The 16,411-nt window shown below is 33.7% G+C and overlaps 1 protein-coding gene across 1 annotated transcript in view; it reads left to right on the top strand.

Moving 5' to 3' along the window:
- The window catches only part of VEGFC (vascular endothelial growth factor C), a 98,784-nt gene that overhangs the window by 48,671 nt on the left and 33,702 nt on the right, over positions 1-16,411 (top strand). The window contains exons 2-3 of the mRNA XM_069493341.1: positions 10,626-10,839; positions 12,284-12,474. Of these exons, the coding sequence (XP_069349442.1) occupies positions 10,626-10,839; positions 12,284-12,474 (405 nt within the window). The remainder of the gene's footprint in view (positions 1-10,625; positions 10,840-12,283; positions 12,475-16,411) is intronic.

Below are 16,411 nucleotides of genomic sequence, written 5' to 3'. Positions count from 1 at the left end.
AACAAAAGGTAGTAGTAATGACATATATCTACTAATATCTTGTTTCTTTTTTCTTTCTTTACTATTTTATAACATGTAAAGAATAAAACTGGTTTGAAGACCTACGAGTCAGAATTTTATCTTTTTACATCCAAAAGGTGGAACAAATTTGGACTGTTCTGAACAATAAGTTATTTTGTACTGTCAAAATTTAAATTGTTAAAAGCACACACTCACTAACCTTACCCTGCTGAAATATTAATAACAACAAATAAAGTAGTCTCATATTTTAGCCTAAAAGTGCAGGTAAAAGTGCTGGATAATAGTGCTGGATAAAGGAAAATGATGTTATCTGAAGTCATATAATTAAGAGAAGACAAATTTTCATTTATACGTGAAAGACTGTTTTGAGAAACTATAATAGAAATTGGAGATTGCATAGTTGTATTTGAATTGCTTTATAGTTAGTGAGTGATGTAGAAAGGAACTCCAAGAGAAGATAGAACAGCATACAACAAGAACAAACGGTTCCCAAGAGGTTGAGACAAATGGCAACATTCCATGACAGAGAAGTCTGCCATAAACTGATACTTTCTTTTAAAGCAAGAACTGGCCTCTTCAACAGCTATAGATGGCATCTTCAGAAAAATCAGAAATACTTGCTTTGCCAGTCCTATAACTTACAGAACAAAAAAATATTCCCTGAATGTTTTCAAATTACATTGATTGATTGAGACAAAGTCTCGCTTTCTCACCCTGGGTAGAGTGCAGTGGCATCGTCATAGCTCACTGCAACCTCAAACTACTGGGTTCAAATGATCCTCCTGCCTCAGCATCTTGAGTAGCTGGGACTACAGGCGCAAGCCACCAAATGCCAAATGCCCTAACACTATGTTGAATAGACTATCTTTTCCTCGTTAATTTACCTTAGTGTCTTTATCAAAAATCTTTTAACCATAAACATAGGTGGGCTTTTTGTTTTTAGTTTTTTGTGTGTTTATGGATTCTGTATTCTTATCTGTCAGTCTGTTTTTAAGCCAGTATCACACTGTCTTAATTACTGTAGCTTTAGGGAAAGTTTGAAACCTGCTGAGATTTTGATAGGGATTGCATTTAATTTATAGATCAATTTAAGGAGAATTGTCAACTTAATAACATTGAGTGTTTTTCTCCATGCATATGATGCTTCTTTGCATTTATTTAGATCTTTAATTTCACTTGGCAATGTTTTATATGTTGGACTGTACAGGTCTTAAACTTATTTTGTTAAATTTATTTCCAAGGCATGTATTCTTTTGGGCACTGTTGTGAATGAAATTATTTTCTTGATTTCATTTTGTGATTCTTCATTGCTAATATATAAATACAATTGATTTTTGTGTATTGGTTTTGTATTCTCTGACCTTGCTAAACTCATTTTTTAATTCTAGTAAAATATTTTTTATAAATTCCTTAAGATTTTATACATGCAGGATCATATAGTCCATGAATAAAGATAGTTTTACTTTTTTCCAACCTGGATGCCATTAATTAATTAATTTACATTAGTGTGCCAGCTATAGCCTCCATGTTGGATTAAAGCAGTGTAAGCAGACTTCTTTGCCTTATTCTATATCACAAGGGGAAAGCTTTCTGTCTTCCGTCAAGAACCATATTAGCTGTGATTTTTTTCATAGACGTCCTTTATTAGATTGAGGAAGCTCCATTCTACTTCTGGTTTGCTGAGCATTTTAGTTTTGAGCTGGCTAATGCTTCAGTCATATTTTAGGTTTAGGAAACGAATTGCAGTCAGAAATAGAAGAGAATCAAATGTCTGAATTTTGTCCCTATCAGTTAAATGGATAGTTTCCTCTAGTGAAACTTTAAACATGAATTCTACTTATTGATAAACAGCGTGGTAGAATGTAAATATTTAACTCCAAATCTCACCTTCAGGGGTCAGATTTTAAACTTGGATTAAAATTTGGTCTAGTATTACACTTTTCAGAAACCGAAATCTTAGCTTTAGGTTATGAAGACTGGTTGAATGTTTCATTAATGTGATGTGAATGCTGTTTTCTTCTCATTCAAGTTGGACTTTTATTCATCCACGTACTTCTCAAAACAAGTAGGTAAGAAATATCTGTGTAAAAAGTTGAATGAGTCTTCAACACAGAACTCATTTGTCTAAATTATGATTTGTTAGAACCAGGACAGTTGCAGCACAATACATGTTGCCCCAAGCCTTCAGCATATTGTTTTAAAATTTCATCTTCTTTTAATAAGGAATATTCTTTCCTTAACTCTTAGCCTGCCAGTAATAGTATTTACAATTATATACCTGCTGAGAATATCATAAAAGGTAAATTGCATAGAGGAAATCATTCTTAAATTTAGATGTCTGAATAGCATAAAATTGAGAAATGTATTGTGGCATGATATTTTCATAAAATAATCTTGACACTGGTCAATGGGTTGAGCAAAGTTGTTCCTAAAGTAAGCAGTTAGGGATCTAGGAGTACCTAGCTCAATAAGGGAGTGTCTGTGGTTTCCTCAAAGTAAGTGGTTTCCCCAAAGCTGACTAAGTGGTATTGATCCCAGAAAAACTTTCCAAATCCATTAAGATGAATTATATATGGTGGTAATCCTTAGTCATTTTTCCAGCTTGCTTATTTACTAAGCGTATATCCTCAGCATACTCCAACCACCTGCTACCGTACATCACACATACACACACACACACACACACACACGCACCCCTTCCAGAGCCAGAATACAGTCATGATCCAAAATTAATACTATAAAATAGAAGTAGGTGAGTAAATGAATTTATAAAAAAAGACATATATGGAATTTACGCCCTTGCTACTTTGAAATAAATTCTTATATGGGCTTTAATTATAGAGAGAAATTTAACAGCTCAAGGGTTAGTAAAAATGCAAAATGGAATTTTTGTATTTTTAGACACAGTACTTCTGGTTAAATAATTCAGCTTTGTTTTACCCAACATTGTTTCATAGCAACAAATTCCCCTCACTGCCACTTTAGTAACTAATCGGAATCCCTTACACACAGAAACATATAAGCAAGCAACATGCAGTTCATCTGGAATTCACCACAATATGCAAAACATGTATGCTTTGAAATCTGCAAATTCTTTGGAAAGAACAAATTCAAGGAGCTGATAGTAATTATTCCTAGCTCTCAAAATAAATATGTATAATTTCTAACTCATAAACTCTATGAAAGGAGAGACCTTGTTTACAAATAGCATGCCTAGAACATTCTTTGGCACATAGTAGTCATTCAATAAAAGTCATAAAATCAATATTTTCCCTGCTTTGCTATTTATTTAAAATATGTTATTAGATTTAAGACTGGGTGCAGTGGCTCAAGCCTGTAGTCCCAGCTACTAAATGGTGAACTGTAGACTTGGGGGTATGATTATATCATTATCTACACTTATAAAAAAAAAAAACTTACTAGGACTTCCAGAATGTATATGGGGTTTATTCGTTAGTGGGATACCAGGGGAGACATTTGAGGAATGAAGTTCAAATCAGAGTGGTGTTTCAAGAACTGTGATCAACTGGAGTGGGTAGGATGCATTGGGAGGGAGAAGAGCAGAAGCAGGGAAAACCATCAGGTGTCACCTGTAATTTCCTATGACAAGGTAATTAAAGCATGAACTTCAGCAGCAGCAGAAGCAGCACCAGAGAGGAAAGCGTGGATGGGCTTCTAATTTCATTCATCATTGTCATTTACTTTAGTTCTTATAACATCTCTTACTTTGATCTTGCCTCCTCCTAAAGGTGTTCTCAACAAACCCTTAAGTACTCCAGACCCACCTTTTGCATTTTGGCCAAAATGCATGTGTTTAGTATGGGTTGTTATTTGCTGCTGCTGTTTTAAGAAAAAAAAAAGCATGTCCATGCCTTTGAGTGGCTGGACAGAGGGATGCTTAAGGACACATCTCAGCTTTGGCTGAAGCTGATTCTTTGCCAAGATGAGACTGGCCAAGGAATGGTGGAAGCTGTTGAATTTTTGTCTTGGCTCAGCACATTGCATAAGAGTGGGCACACAGCAATTACTAAAAAATCACTAAAAAAAAAATCACAAGCTCCCATTCCAGTTTCTGAAACTTTTAATTCTGTCCCCTATTCCCTTGAATAGGAGGATATGTTTTTCTGATATATTTATTTTCTAATACCGTCTTTTTCTTCATCTATTCTTTCTCCTCACACAGCCTGTTCTCACAGGCTTAGTGGATCCTGATGACCCAGGTCTTCAGGTCCCAACAGAATGTCCTTTTAGAAAAGGAGCCCTACGACCTCTCCTGGGAGGTAACTTGCCTTTGAGCACATTGCCCCTGTTTGAGAAAAGGCCCAAATGTTTGGCATAATATTGGACTTACATATGAATTCTTACAGCAGGTAGAAACAGGCATTCCTAGCTCCCTTGTATAGAGGGACATAATTAAATAAAAAGAATAGAAGGCAAATAAATAAAATGTTTCTTTGCAAATGGAAACATCAGAGGAAGAAAAAAATTATCTGTCCCAAAAATGTTTTGGCTTAATAAATTCAGCTCAAGCATAACAAAAAAAAAAAAAAAAAAGAATAAAATACAAATTAACTTGAGAAGAACTTAAAGCAAAAACCTACTGTAGTCAAGCAAGCACTGGGCTATTTACATACCTTATTTCATAGTAGCTCATTTAATCGTTACAGCAGTCTTTATAGTTCAGAGGAGGAAATGAGCCTCAAAGATCACACACATAGTATGTGGAGAAGCTAAGATTCAAACACAGGTCAATCTGTGCCCAAAACACATGCTTTTAGTATTATGTTACACCACACATGTACAGTCTTCCAAAATCTGTTCTCTCCTAGAGAATTCAGAATTCAGCCAGACATTGTGTCAGAAACGTTTCTTTGAGTATGCACTGTGTCATTTTAAGTAATGTGTATACATGACTGAGGAAATTGAGATTTCACAGAGAATATAGGTTTTAGGTGGATGAAAATTAATATTAAAGTATGCTTTGAGAATTGAACCTGTTATATAGTTTAATAAATAACCCTTAATATAATTATTACCCACATGTTTACTGTCACTACCACTACTGCTATTACTATCCATGGCTATCTTCCTATCTTCGAGTGCCAGTGTACTAGACACTAGGCTATGCATATGACAGATGTTACTTAATGGTGTCAGATTCCTCAAGTTATTTTCAAAAGCCCTAATTGAAATTAGTCCTAGAAGTAGAAGGAAATGAAATTGCAATAAGTTTTGTGTATCAATGATATTATTAAAATTTGGGCCATCCCAAGTATAGACCAAATAATAATCTGCTTAATATCAAGGTTATTGTAAAGCTATTGTAGCATGGTTCCAGCATAAGGGTAGGCAAAAAGACCAATGAAACAAATCCAAACGTCCAGAAAAAGACCCACCATATATAGTCATATGATTCACAGCAAAGGACCAATTCGGTACTGTGGCAAATAGATGGGCTTTTCAATAAATGGTGCTGGATCAGTTAGAAATGAGAAAAAATAGGATTTTGACCTCTACCTCACAGTATACTCAAAAATCAATTCTAACTTTATTGTAGGTCCAAATGTGAAAAGTAAAATTATAAAGCTTCTAGAAGATAACATAGGATATTTTTATGACCTATGGGGGATTTTTATGGGGTAAGTAAAGATTTTTAAAAGAATACTCCAAAAGCACTAACCATAAAGAAAACTTCAGACGTCATTAGTTAAGAACTTATGTTCACCAAAAAACACCACTGAGAGAGTGAAAATACAAGTTATACAGTAGAAGAAGATGTTTGCATACACATACTTGACAAAGCACTCATATCCAGAATACATTAGGAACTCTTACAAATCAATAACAAGTAGGACAGCCAGCAAAAATGAATAAAATGGTTTTAATTGGTAATTCTTAAAAGAGGGTACCCCAATGTCCACATAACACATGAACGACTGCTCAGTATCAGCAGTCATACAGGACCTACACATTCAAACCGCAATGAAATTTTATCACATACCCATCAGAACAACTAAAAATTTAAAACTAATGCTACTAGTTGTTGGCAAAGATATGGGACAAGCCCTCGGGAATGTAAATTGGTACAATTACTTTAGAAAATGGTTTGGTTATATCTATAAAGCTAAGTATATGCATACTTAGGAACCATCAATTCCATTTCTAGTTATATACCCTGCAAAGGCATATTATATTCATCAAAAGACACATAGAGCATAGACTAGATACGTAAATTGCAGTAGTTCATACAATGGAAAACCAGACAGCAGTGAAAACAACTGCTTCACACAATAAGGATGACTCTCACAAACATAAGGTTGAAAAGAAGAACCCAACATGAATGATTATATATTGTAGGATTCCACATATGTAAATTCAAAAAAGTAAAAACAGAACAATTCTTGTTTACATTTAATGGAGAGTTAGAAGGAGAATAAAGATAGCTTCTGGGATGTGGTCAGTGTTCTGCATCTTTTTTTTTTTTTTTTTTTTTTGAGACAAAGGCAATCGCTCTGTCACCCTGGGTTAGAGTGCAGTGGCATCATCATAGCTCACAGCAACCTCCAACTCCTGGGCTCAAGCAATCCTCCTGCCTCAGCCTCCTGAGTAGCTGGGACTACAGGTGCACACCACCATGCCCGGCTGATTTTTCTATTTTTAGTAGAGTCAGGGTCTCACTCTTGCCCAGGCTGGTCTCCAACTCCTGGTCTCAAGCGATCCTCCCGCCTCAGCCTCCCAGAGTACTAGGATTACTAGGATTACAGGCGTGAGTCACCGCGCCCGGCCAGTGTTCTGTATCTTGATCTGGGTATGATTACAGGAGTTCGTTCAATTTGTAAAAAGTCATCAAACTGTCTACTTATGAATTGTTCACTTTTCCGTGTGAATATTATTCATTAGTTAGAAGGATTTTTTTTTAAAAAAATAGCATTATTAATATAAATATTACTTCCAGTACTAAATAGCACTGACACAATTTGGTCTTTAAAATATCAAAGAAGAAAATAAATTATACTAAGAAGAAATATTTTAATAACCCATTAAAGTTTTGTATTTGAAAAGAATTTTCTGAATAAACATTTTTGAAAAAGATATAAAACTTGCTTTTGAAATTATAACCAATAAAAGGAAAATGATTCCGAAACAATTTGTATTTACTTACCAAAAAATACTATGTCTAAGTTGTGACATGATATTTTTCTTTTCATTATGACACAAGGGGATACTATTGAGAAATGCCCTTGTGTCATAAAAAGAAAAATAGTATGTTACCCTGGCCAATAAATAAATCTCCCTAAGAATGTTACAGTTTACTAAGTCCAGCTGCTCGTGATATTTTAGATTCATTCATTCACTCATTTTGATGTCTCCAAGGGGTTTTACGGGGTGAAATTCAAGCAAATTTTCAACCTTCTGGTGTGTTCTTAAGAGACTAATAAATCTATACAGCTAAATTATTGTGTCTGACAAAACCCACTGTCACTCAACTGCAGGGTTTCCCAACAAAGCACTATTCACACATTAGCCTGGATAATTCTTTTTTTTTTTTTTTTTTGTAGGGGACTGTCCTGTGCATTGTAGAATGTTTACCACTATTCCTGGCCTCTCCTCACTGCTATCACAGTTCACAGTTCTGAAAACTTAAAATGTCTTCTTCAGACATTGCCAAATGTCCCAGATAGAGGGAGCTGATCCTGGTTGAGAACCACTGCTCCACTGTTACATATATTGGAATATTTGAGTGATAAATTTTAGTTCTTTGGCATTGCCTTTAGTATTCTGTAAATAATTGCATCTGTTATTTTTGGCTTCACCTACTTGTTGCTATTTTTGCAATCATATATGGAAAAAGGTTGGAATTAATATTTCTGAGATCATTTTGCCATTGTACAAGAAAGTGGAATCAATGAGGATTCCATTCCAGAACAAAAGAAGTCAAGCATGTAGTTTTCAGTATTCAGTGCAAGAAATCAGTGTGGATAGAGTATTTTGTTTTCCATTGTGTTGATTATACAGAGATGACTGATTAATTGCCTACTTTGGCATTAAATGAGAAAGTAAATGAACATTTAAAAAATTTTAAAAGCCTACTTGACTTAGATTTTGATGAAGTAAATTTTTTTTGTTTAATTTATATGCATGACAAACTAAAAAAAACTTTTTAAAAAAATAATATTTTATGTTGTAAATAATAGATACAAAAAGAGTCCATTCTTTTTTATGGCATTATTTTCAACATTTACAACAGAACATTTCAAACAGAAATTAAATTAAAAATTGAAACTTCCAATATTAAGCTGAAATTTAAATACCTGCTTCCAGGGTCACCTGTCTATGGCACACCAGGTTGGTTTAGACATGGATGATGGATGGCCTGAGGGGAAAAGAATCCTGACTCAACACCATCATTGAAACATTAAATAAAATGATTTGCTAAGGTTATGTAAAACAGTTACAAATTCCTATTCCCCAGAAGAATACCATTTGAATTTCCTTATTTGTTTATGATTCTCTACCAAAGGATGATTTCAAAAGTGACTTTTATTACTATGTATTAGATGATTTCTCAAATCCAAAACCTTCTATATGCTGCCGCTTAGCCTAATTTTTGCTTAAAAGAAAATATTTATAAATAATTAGAATATATTTTTAAAATTAACAAATTTGCCCAGCATATATAGCTGAGGAGATGGAAGAACCTACAGATTCTGTTATACAACTGCCATTGTTATATAACTGCCATTGTTAAGTAGGAAGGAATGAATATTCAGATTTCTTTGCTATTTTAGAAGAATGACTTCAGCAACCATGTATTCTAGTAATTGGATTTGACCCTGTGAAAGAAAGGGAAGGAAAGAAGGAAGGAAGGAAAGGCAGGAAGGAGAAAGAAAAGAGAAAGAACAAAACCCTAGTGGTAGTGTAGAGTTATTGACTGTGGCAAATACCTTATGATAGACTGATGCCTATTGAAAATTTGGTTTCTTAGGGCAAAGAGATGATGTATGTGATGAATAATATGAAAAATATTTCCTTTCGAAACTTTTACTGAATTTCTTGTATTGTTAAACTGATAACTTGACAAAGTAATTCTACCTATGTTTAATCTTATAAAATTGTCCATGACAACGTACGTGTTTTTCAAATATAAAATATTACTTGAGACAGACTTTTAAACATAGTGTATAAATGGTTTAAGAAAAATATAAACATTTCTTATTTTTCAGTTTGAACATTATATTACTTTTCTTCCCTCTTCCCCAAATACAGATATATTGGACTAGTATCCAAATTAGTTTATGACCTTTTTTGGCTACTTCATGAAAATATAATACCCAGATTGAGTATCCCTAATCCAAAAACCCAAAATACTCCAAAATATGAAACTTTATGAGCACTAACATAACACTTAAAGGAAATGCTTATTGGAGCATTTTGTATTTTGTATTTTCAGATCAGGGATGTTCAACTGGTATAATACAAATATTCTAAAATCCAGAAAAATCCAAAGTCTAAGCATTTGGGATACGGGATACTCAAACTGTAGTGTGATCAAACTTTTCTTTGATGGACTCTTGCCCATTACTAAACTCTGATTATTATTATATGAAAGAGGAAATGCTTTTAAAAGGAGAAAGGAAATTTTCCATAATTCAAGTGTAGGCATTTTCCCATGATTTTCAACTCATAAAATTATTAAATGTGTCAAATTTATATATTACATGGCGATTAACTTAAGATAGTTGGTGGAAGGGACCGTGGTTCACTGTTCTCTTTCCCTGGTTGTAAGCAATTTGGGAGAGACGACATTGTATGGGTCTTTGCAACTTCTGTGGTGCCCTGCCTGTGGCTGAATGCTTAATACATACCTGTTGACTGAATAAATAATGGACTTCAAAAAAAAAGTACAATTTAGAAAAAAACATATTTTTTCTTAGATATGGTAACTACTTGTATATAATTTGGAATGTTCTACTTAACTGAGTACAATTTATATATACAGGTAACCATTGATACGCAGATTTAGTGCTCTCTGAACTATTTCATTGCTATGAAAGCAGCATAAATCTTGATGATCAAATTTTTTGAAACATCAGGAGATTCTGCCAAAATATAAACATTATGGTGACGCTATTGTTGAATCCCATTCTTCATGTGATTATTTATTTTAAAATAGCTTCCATGAAAGTAAGATTCCTAATTTCAGGCATCCTACTTAATTATATTTTATTGCTGCTGATAACTAAAAATGAAACAAAGCATTTCGAGTGGATTTCAATGTAATTTTTTTTATTTAGGAGGGTACTACAAACTTGAGTCAATTGGCAAACTTACAAATTCACCAGTTATGTAAAAGAACTACAGATAAAACAAATAAGCTACTTTAACATTATTTTTTTAAATTATATCACATTTTTGTCTTAAAAATAAAAATATATATATTTGTTCTGATTCATACAAATTAAAATATGAATATAATTTTATCAAGAAAAGTTATTTTACTAGGGAATATAGCATATGTAACATTAAACTTAAAGCTTTTGTAGTGTATTTGTTTCTAAATCCTTTAACTGGTGAGTAATTGATCTTACATTTTTCTTTGACAGGCTTATGCAAGCAAAGATCTGGAGGAACAATTGCGGTCCGTGTCCAGTGTAGATGAACTCATGACTGTCCTCTACCCAGAATATTGGAAAATGTACAAGTGTCAGTTAAGGAAAGGAGGCTGGCAACATAATAAGGAACAACCCAACCCCAACTCAAGGACAGAAGAGACGATAAAATTTGCTGCGGCACATTATAATGCAGAGATCTTGAAAAGTAAGTATGGGAAAGAAAATTTATAATAAGCCTCCTATATCAAGTCAGTGAAAGTCACCAGCCTGTTTATTCAATTTCAGCATTTGTACCACTGAACATACTTTTAGGGCCAAAAGTAAAAAAAAAAAAAAATAGAAAATAAAAAATTATTTCAAAATACATTTTATGATTTCACTTTGTTAAGTTGATTTCTGGAAATACAAAGATAAGTCCCTGCATATCAACATACATTTCTTTTAATGGAACTGATATCCCATTGTAAAATTTTAAGAACACGTGTATATATTTTACACACTGTATCAGTTTAATCATTTAAATATTCTGTATCTTACAAAATAACTATACATAAATTTTCTTTCTGATTTGGAGTTAGTAATGCTTCATTTCTCTCGATGTACCCAAACCACCTTTTCAGATACCATTTGTTGCCTTGCAGCTTCATAAATAACTGGCTCAGAGCTGGACTTTTGTAAAGCTGATATCTCATGTAAAGCTTCACAAAAAATTATGATGTTGTATAAAATGTCATAGTATAAAATGATGAGATAATTTTAAGAAGTAAATCCATTCAGTTGGTAGCTATAAAGGTTTGATATTGCAAAGTATTTTGAGAACAAAAACAAACAAAAAATGTCTTAATGGTTGAATAACCAATAGTTTATATCTTTCTTCTCCAAAAATTTTAATTTAGGGGAAATATGGGAGAAATAAACTAGAACACTTAGGAAGTACATCATTTGTAATGCAGTATTTAAAGAGTCAACACTGTTATAGATAAGCCACTAACTCATTGGAAACAGAATTCCAAGAGAGAGCTGCAAGGGATAGGAAAATTTGACTTTCCTGAAGAAAGTTGGTTCAGGATATAAGTCCCAGCAGGCAGAAAACAACCTTGCATTTCACATAACTACTGCCATGACATTACCCAAAGTTCCAAATAGCCTGCCTAAAAATGATTTTTGACTTGTGTCTAAAAGCATAGCCATCTTCTCATCTATGTCTCAATTTAAAAAGAAAAATAAAATCATGTTTACATTTGCTTTGAGAATACAAAAAGGTACATACATAGCTAATAAGGATGACTCTATCTCTGCACATCTTGTAAATATCCATATATCAAATTCCCATTTTCTTGAGTAAGGAAAACCAAACATAAGTGCTGTGGGATATTGGTATGATTTTAAGAAAGCATGATCCTAATTTCACTTGTTACATGGCTGTTGAAATGAAGTTGTTTAGAAAACATCCTTAGCTGCTCTGTTAAATATTATATCATATTCCCATTCACAGGGCAATTTAGGATTCTGTCCACTGTTTCCTTAGTTACGTATTATGCTTAAACCTTAAAATTTGAAATCCAATGGGAGTGACTTGCAGCTGCTGTGGGCTTCTTTTCCCCTTGGTGGTTTCTGTATAACTTATGGACTTCCCTATGACTCGACAGGTATTGATTATGAGTGGAGAAAGACTCAATGCATGCCACGGGAGGTGTGTATAGATGTGGGGAAGGAGTTTGGAGCAGCAACAAACACCTTCTTTAAACCTCCATGTGTGTCCGTCTACAGATGTGGGGGCTGCTGCAACAGTGAGGGGCTACAGTGCATGAACACCAGCACAAGTTACCTCAGCAAGACGGTAGGTATTTCAGACTTCAGCTCCACCCGAGGGCCCTCTCCATCAGAACCTTTAACCGGGAATGATGTGTTTAAAATTCTGGGTGTGTCAAAGTAACTTAGCTCAAGTCAGAGTTTCTTTATATTTTCTTGGGGGAATGAAGGGTTTCAATATTTTGTTTCTTTGGTGATACAGTATCACAAAGAAAATAACTGAAGCTTTGTGAACTCTGTTCATACAGTGGAAAATCAAAGCCTAGTGAAGAAAATAATAAATATACATACATATGTATACATGCATACATGTGTGTGTTTTAATCTTCAGGAATCTGCATTTTCATTTAGCAATAAAATAATTGTAAATGGTTAAGTTTTCCAATGATAGAGATATTTCACAAGTTACATATTCAAAATATATTATATAATTACATGTATGCATTCTGTGAAACAGCTGTGTAGTATTGAAATAAACCATCACTTTGAACAAAGTTAGTGTCCCTTTAGAAAACAAAGGCAACAATTCAAACACTAAATTTTTAATAACCTGTAAGGTTCATCACATTAGATCTTAAGCCTCTAATAAATAACCAGACAACTTCAAGTTTGGCTTGGATCAGACATTTTCAGAGCAGACCTGCTTTGCGGGTCTGACATGGAAGAAGCAGCCAGCTTAGCACTTGATTATGTGCTGTTGATAACCATGGGAGTGTTGTTTGAAATTGTATGTGCTCCTGACCTCTGCTCAGAAATGTTTAGAGAAGTCTAGTGTTGTGGGCTGGGCTGATGCAAACTTCACCCTGAAAGAAAAATACTGTGGTTGCCCTAAAGATTTTTCCAAGCAATTTTGAGAGTTGGACTAGCATAGGTAATCTGGCTACATTCAGAACTGTCCTTTGACTTTGAGAATGAAAAATGAAATCATTTGAAAAATGTGATGTTAGAGTTGACTTGTTCAGTGTGATATGACAGCAAATTAACAGTTTAATTTTATGTAAACTTTAGCTGATCTACATGGCTCCCACTAATAAAATGTATTCTTATTTTAATGTAATATAAATGGAAATGAAAGGTTACTGCCTCAATTTCCTGAACTACATTTTCCCATCTAGTTGAAAACTTCTAAAATTTGTACTGTAATGATCATTTGGCCTCTGAATTTGGAGACATGGTCCTATTATTCAATCCAAACTAATTGCCTTTTTTCAAAACTTGTATTTCTTTATCTTGTTTACACACTCGATGAAGGAACAAGCCATTTCAGATACTGAGATTTGCAAGAGGAAAGAAAATAAATTATAAAGCTGGATTTTCTGTTCAGCTTGCTTCTGCCTCAACTCTAAAGAGTAAAAAAAAAAAAAATTAAAACGTGATGCTTTGGGGCCTTATGTTATTCCTGTTAGTATCATATTTGGTTAAGCCCAGCCATAAGTAGTTTATCTTCTGATTATTTCCTAAAAGTACAGCAAAATAATGAAGGGTTCATTTTAAACATGTTAGCAAGGGAAGCAGTATGACTCTAAATATATTCAGGCATTTGGAAACGTTATGAGTACCATGTCTGGTTGTGGGAATGTGATAACATTTCAGTGCATGACAAAATTCTAGTATTTTAATGGACTAACATGTAATTACAGTGTTAGGGCATGCCAAAACTTACCCTAGTTCATTTTTACCCCGTGAATCTGTATTGAACAGCTAAGAAGTTATAATTTTATGTAGTATAGTGTTCTGAATAAAATAATACTAATTTAGCAGATTTTACTGGGCATTATGTATTTATCTTATTATAACCCTGAAGTAAAACAGGATTCTTTAAAAGCCTCTCATGAGTGTTAGAACTGAACACTTTTTAAAAACAAATAGAAATAATTATGTCAGTCAGATATTTTCCAAAAGGTAACATTTATTTAAAAAAGATACTAATATTAAAAAATGTTGCTTTTATATTCAAGCCAAACCCCTCAAAAGGAATTTTGGCCTGATAAGTCCCTTGAAAAAATATCTTTTTTTTTTTTTTAAGTTAGAGAAAATAAAGGTGGGTGATTTAGAAATTAAAATGTACTGTTTTTGGAATCTTTAACAGTGTATATTTTAAAATAATCCAATTAAGGAATATAATGTGTTCTAGATTATATTGTTCATTATTATGGTGTTTGATTTAAATCAAATAACAATTTGGTTGCTCTTCAAAAGGTCGAGATATACCAATTGCATTTTTCAAAGTCTAAAGGGCTATATTTCTTTTAAAAATGGAATGATATGCAATAGACTGAAAGATAATTTTGAAGAATTATTTCATTAAATAGGACAAAATGTATCTAGGAAGAGTTCATTATCTTTCCAAAAAGGGCTTATTGAATTTAGTTGTTAGGTGAAATTTTATTTTCAAAGTGCTCATATTATAAATATGTAGAGTTGAATAATAAATATTGTAGTGTTGGGCTTTTCTTGTTTGTTTGTTTCTTGAAATTCCCTTTTTTTTTCCCCTTGGTGAATATCAGTTGCTAATTGATAATATTTTAAAGCTATTTTTCATTGCTAATTTCTTCTGCATATTCTATTATGTCTCATCACGTTAATATAGAGAAAATACTTTTAAATGAGTCTATTTTTAAAATGTTTTCTTTTTGGGATCTTTTAAAAAGTAAAATATTCCAAAATACATCTCCTTTAGGTACTGATCCCCAAATGTTTTGTATAATAGCCCTCAAAGAAGCTTTTTTTCTCTACAACACCAAACTCACTCCCCAAAACAATAGATTTGGGGGATACAAGTGTTTTTCTGTTACATGGATGAATTGCATGGTGGAGAAGTCTAGGTTTTTAATGTACCTGTCACCTGAGTAGTGTACATTTTATCTAATAGGTAATTTTTCATCCTGTACCTGCCTCCCTCCCTCTCCCTTCTGAGTCTCCAGTGTCCATTAAGTCACTCTATATGACTATGCACACCCAGGCTTAGCTCCTACTTGTAAGTGACAACTTGCAATGCTTGGTTTTTTGTTCCTCCCCAACTATCTTGAATCTCCATATCCACCACCAAGTAGTCGAGGTACCTTTGATGCTTTTCCCAACTAATGAAATAACATCCTCTCTGCTCTCCCTACTTCCAGCTTCCCTCTTCCTAATCTTTTCTCTAAACTGCCCCCAAGGATGATATTTAAAAAAACACAGATCTGATGTTGTCAGTCTTCAGCATAAAGGCCTTTTAATGATTTCCCATTGCTTTTAGAATAACACTAAAATCTTTTTTAAAAAATTCTTTTTGTTGATATATTATAGTTGTGTATATCTTGGGGACACGTGATATTTTGGTAACTGTATACGATCTGTAATGATCAAATCAGAGTAACTGAGGTATCCATAACCTCCGACATTTACTTTTTCTTTGTGTTGGGAACATTACAGTTTTTCTCCTCTAGCTATTTTGAAATATACAATAAACTGTTGTGAACTATAATTTCCCTACTGCGATATCAAATACTAGAAGTTATTCCTTCTATCTAACTGTGGTGTTGTGCCCCTTAACCAGATTCTCTTCTTCCCCTCTCCCCCTTCCCTTCCCAGGCTCTGATAACCATCATTCTTCTGTCTACCCCCATGAGATCTACCTTTTTAGCTCCCATATATGAGTGAGAACGTGGAATATTTGTAAGGCCAAAATCTTTATCACAGCCTCAAATATCTGCCCTGTACCCACTTCCCAGCATCATCTAACATGAGTATCCCTTGACCTTGTGCTTCCAGTGTTTTAGACTTCCTGCACTTCCTGTGAACCACTCTATTCTCTCTGCCCCAGGGCCTTTGCGCACACATGCAAGTTAACCTGGTCTTCTAGATTCCTGTTTCCTGAGGTGCCATTTCTTCAGACCTCAACTCAGGTGCCAAGTGGCTCAAGGAAGCCCTCAGGTGGGATTTTTCTGACATCCTTAGATTAGATCCAACATTTCTTTTAAATG

Source organism: Eulemur rufifrons, chromosome 18 (genome assembly GCF_041146395.1).
Source record: "Eulemur rufifrons isolate Redbay chromosome 18, OSU_ERuf_1, whole genome shotgun sequence".
NCBI lineage: Eukaryota > Metazoa > Chordata > Mammalia > Primates > Lemuridae > Eulemur > Eulemur rufifrons.
Note: the sequence above shows the minus strand (reverse complement) of the source record. Positions and strands in the feature narration are given on the sequence as shown.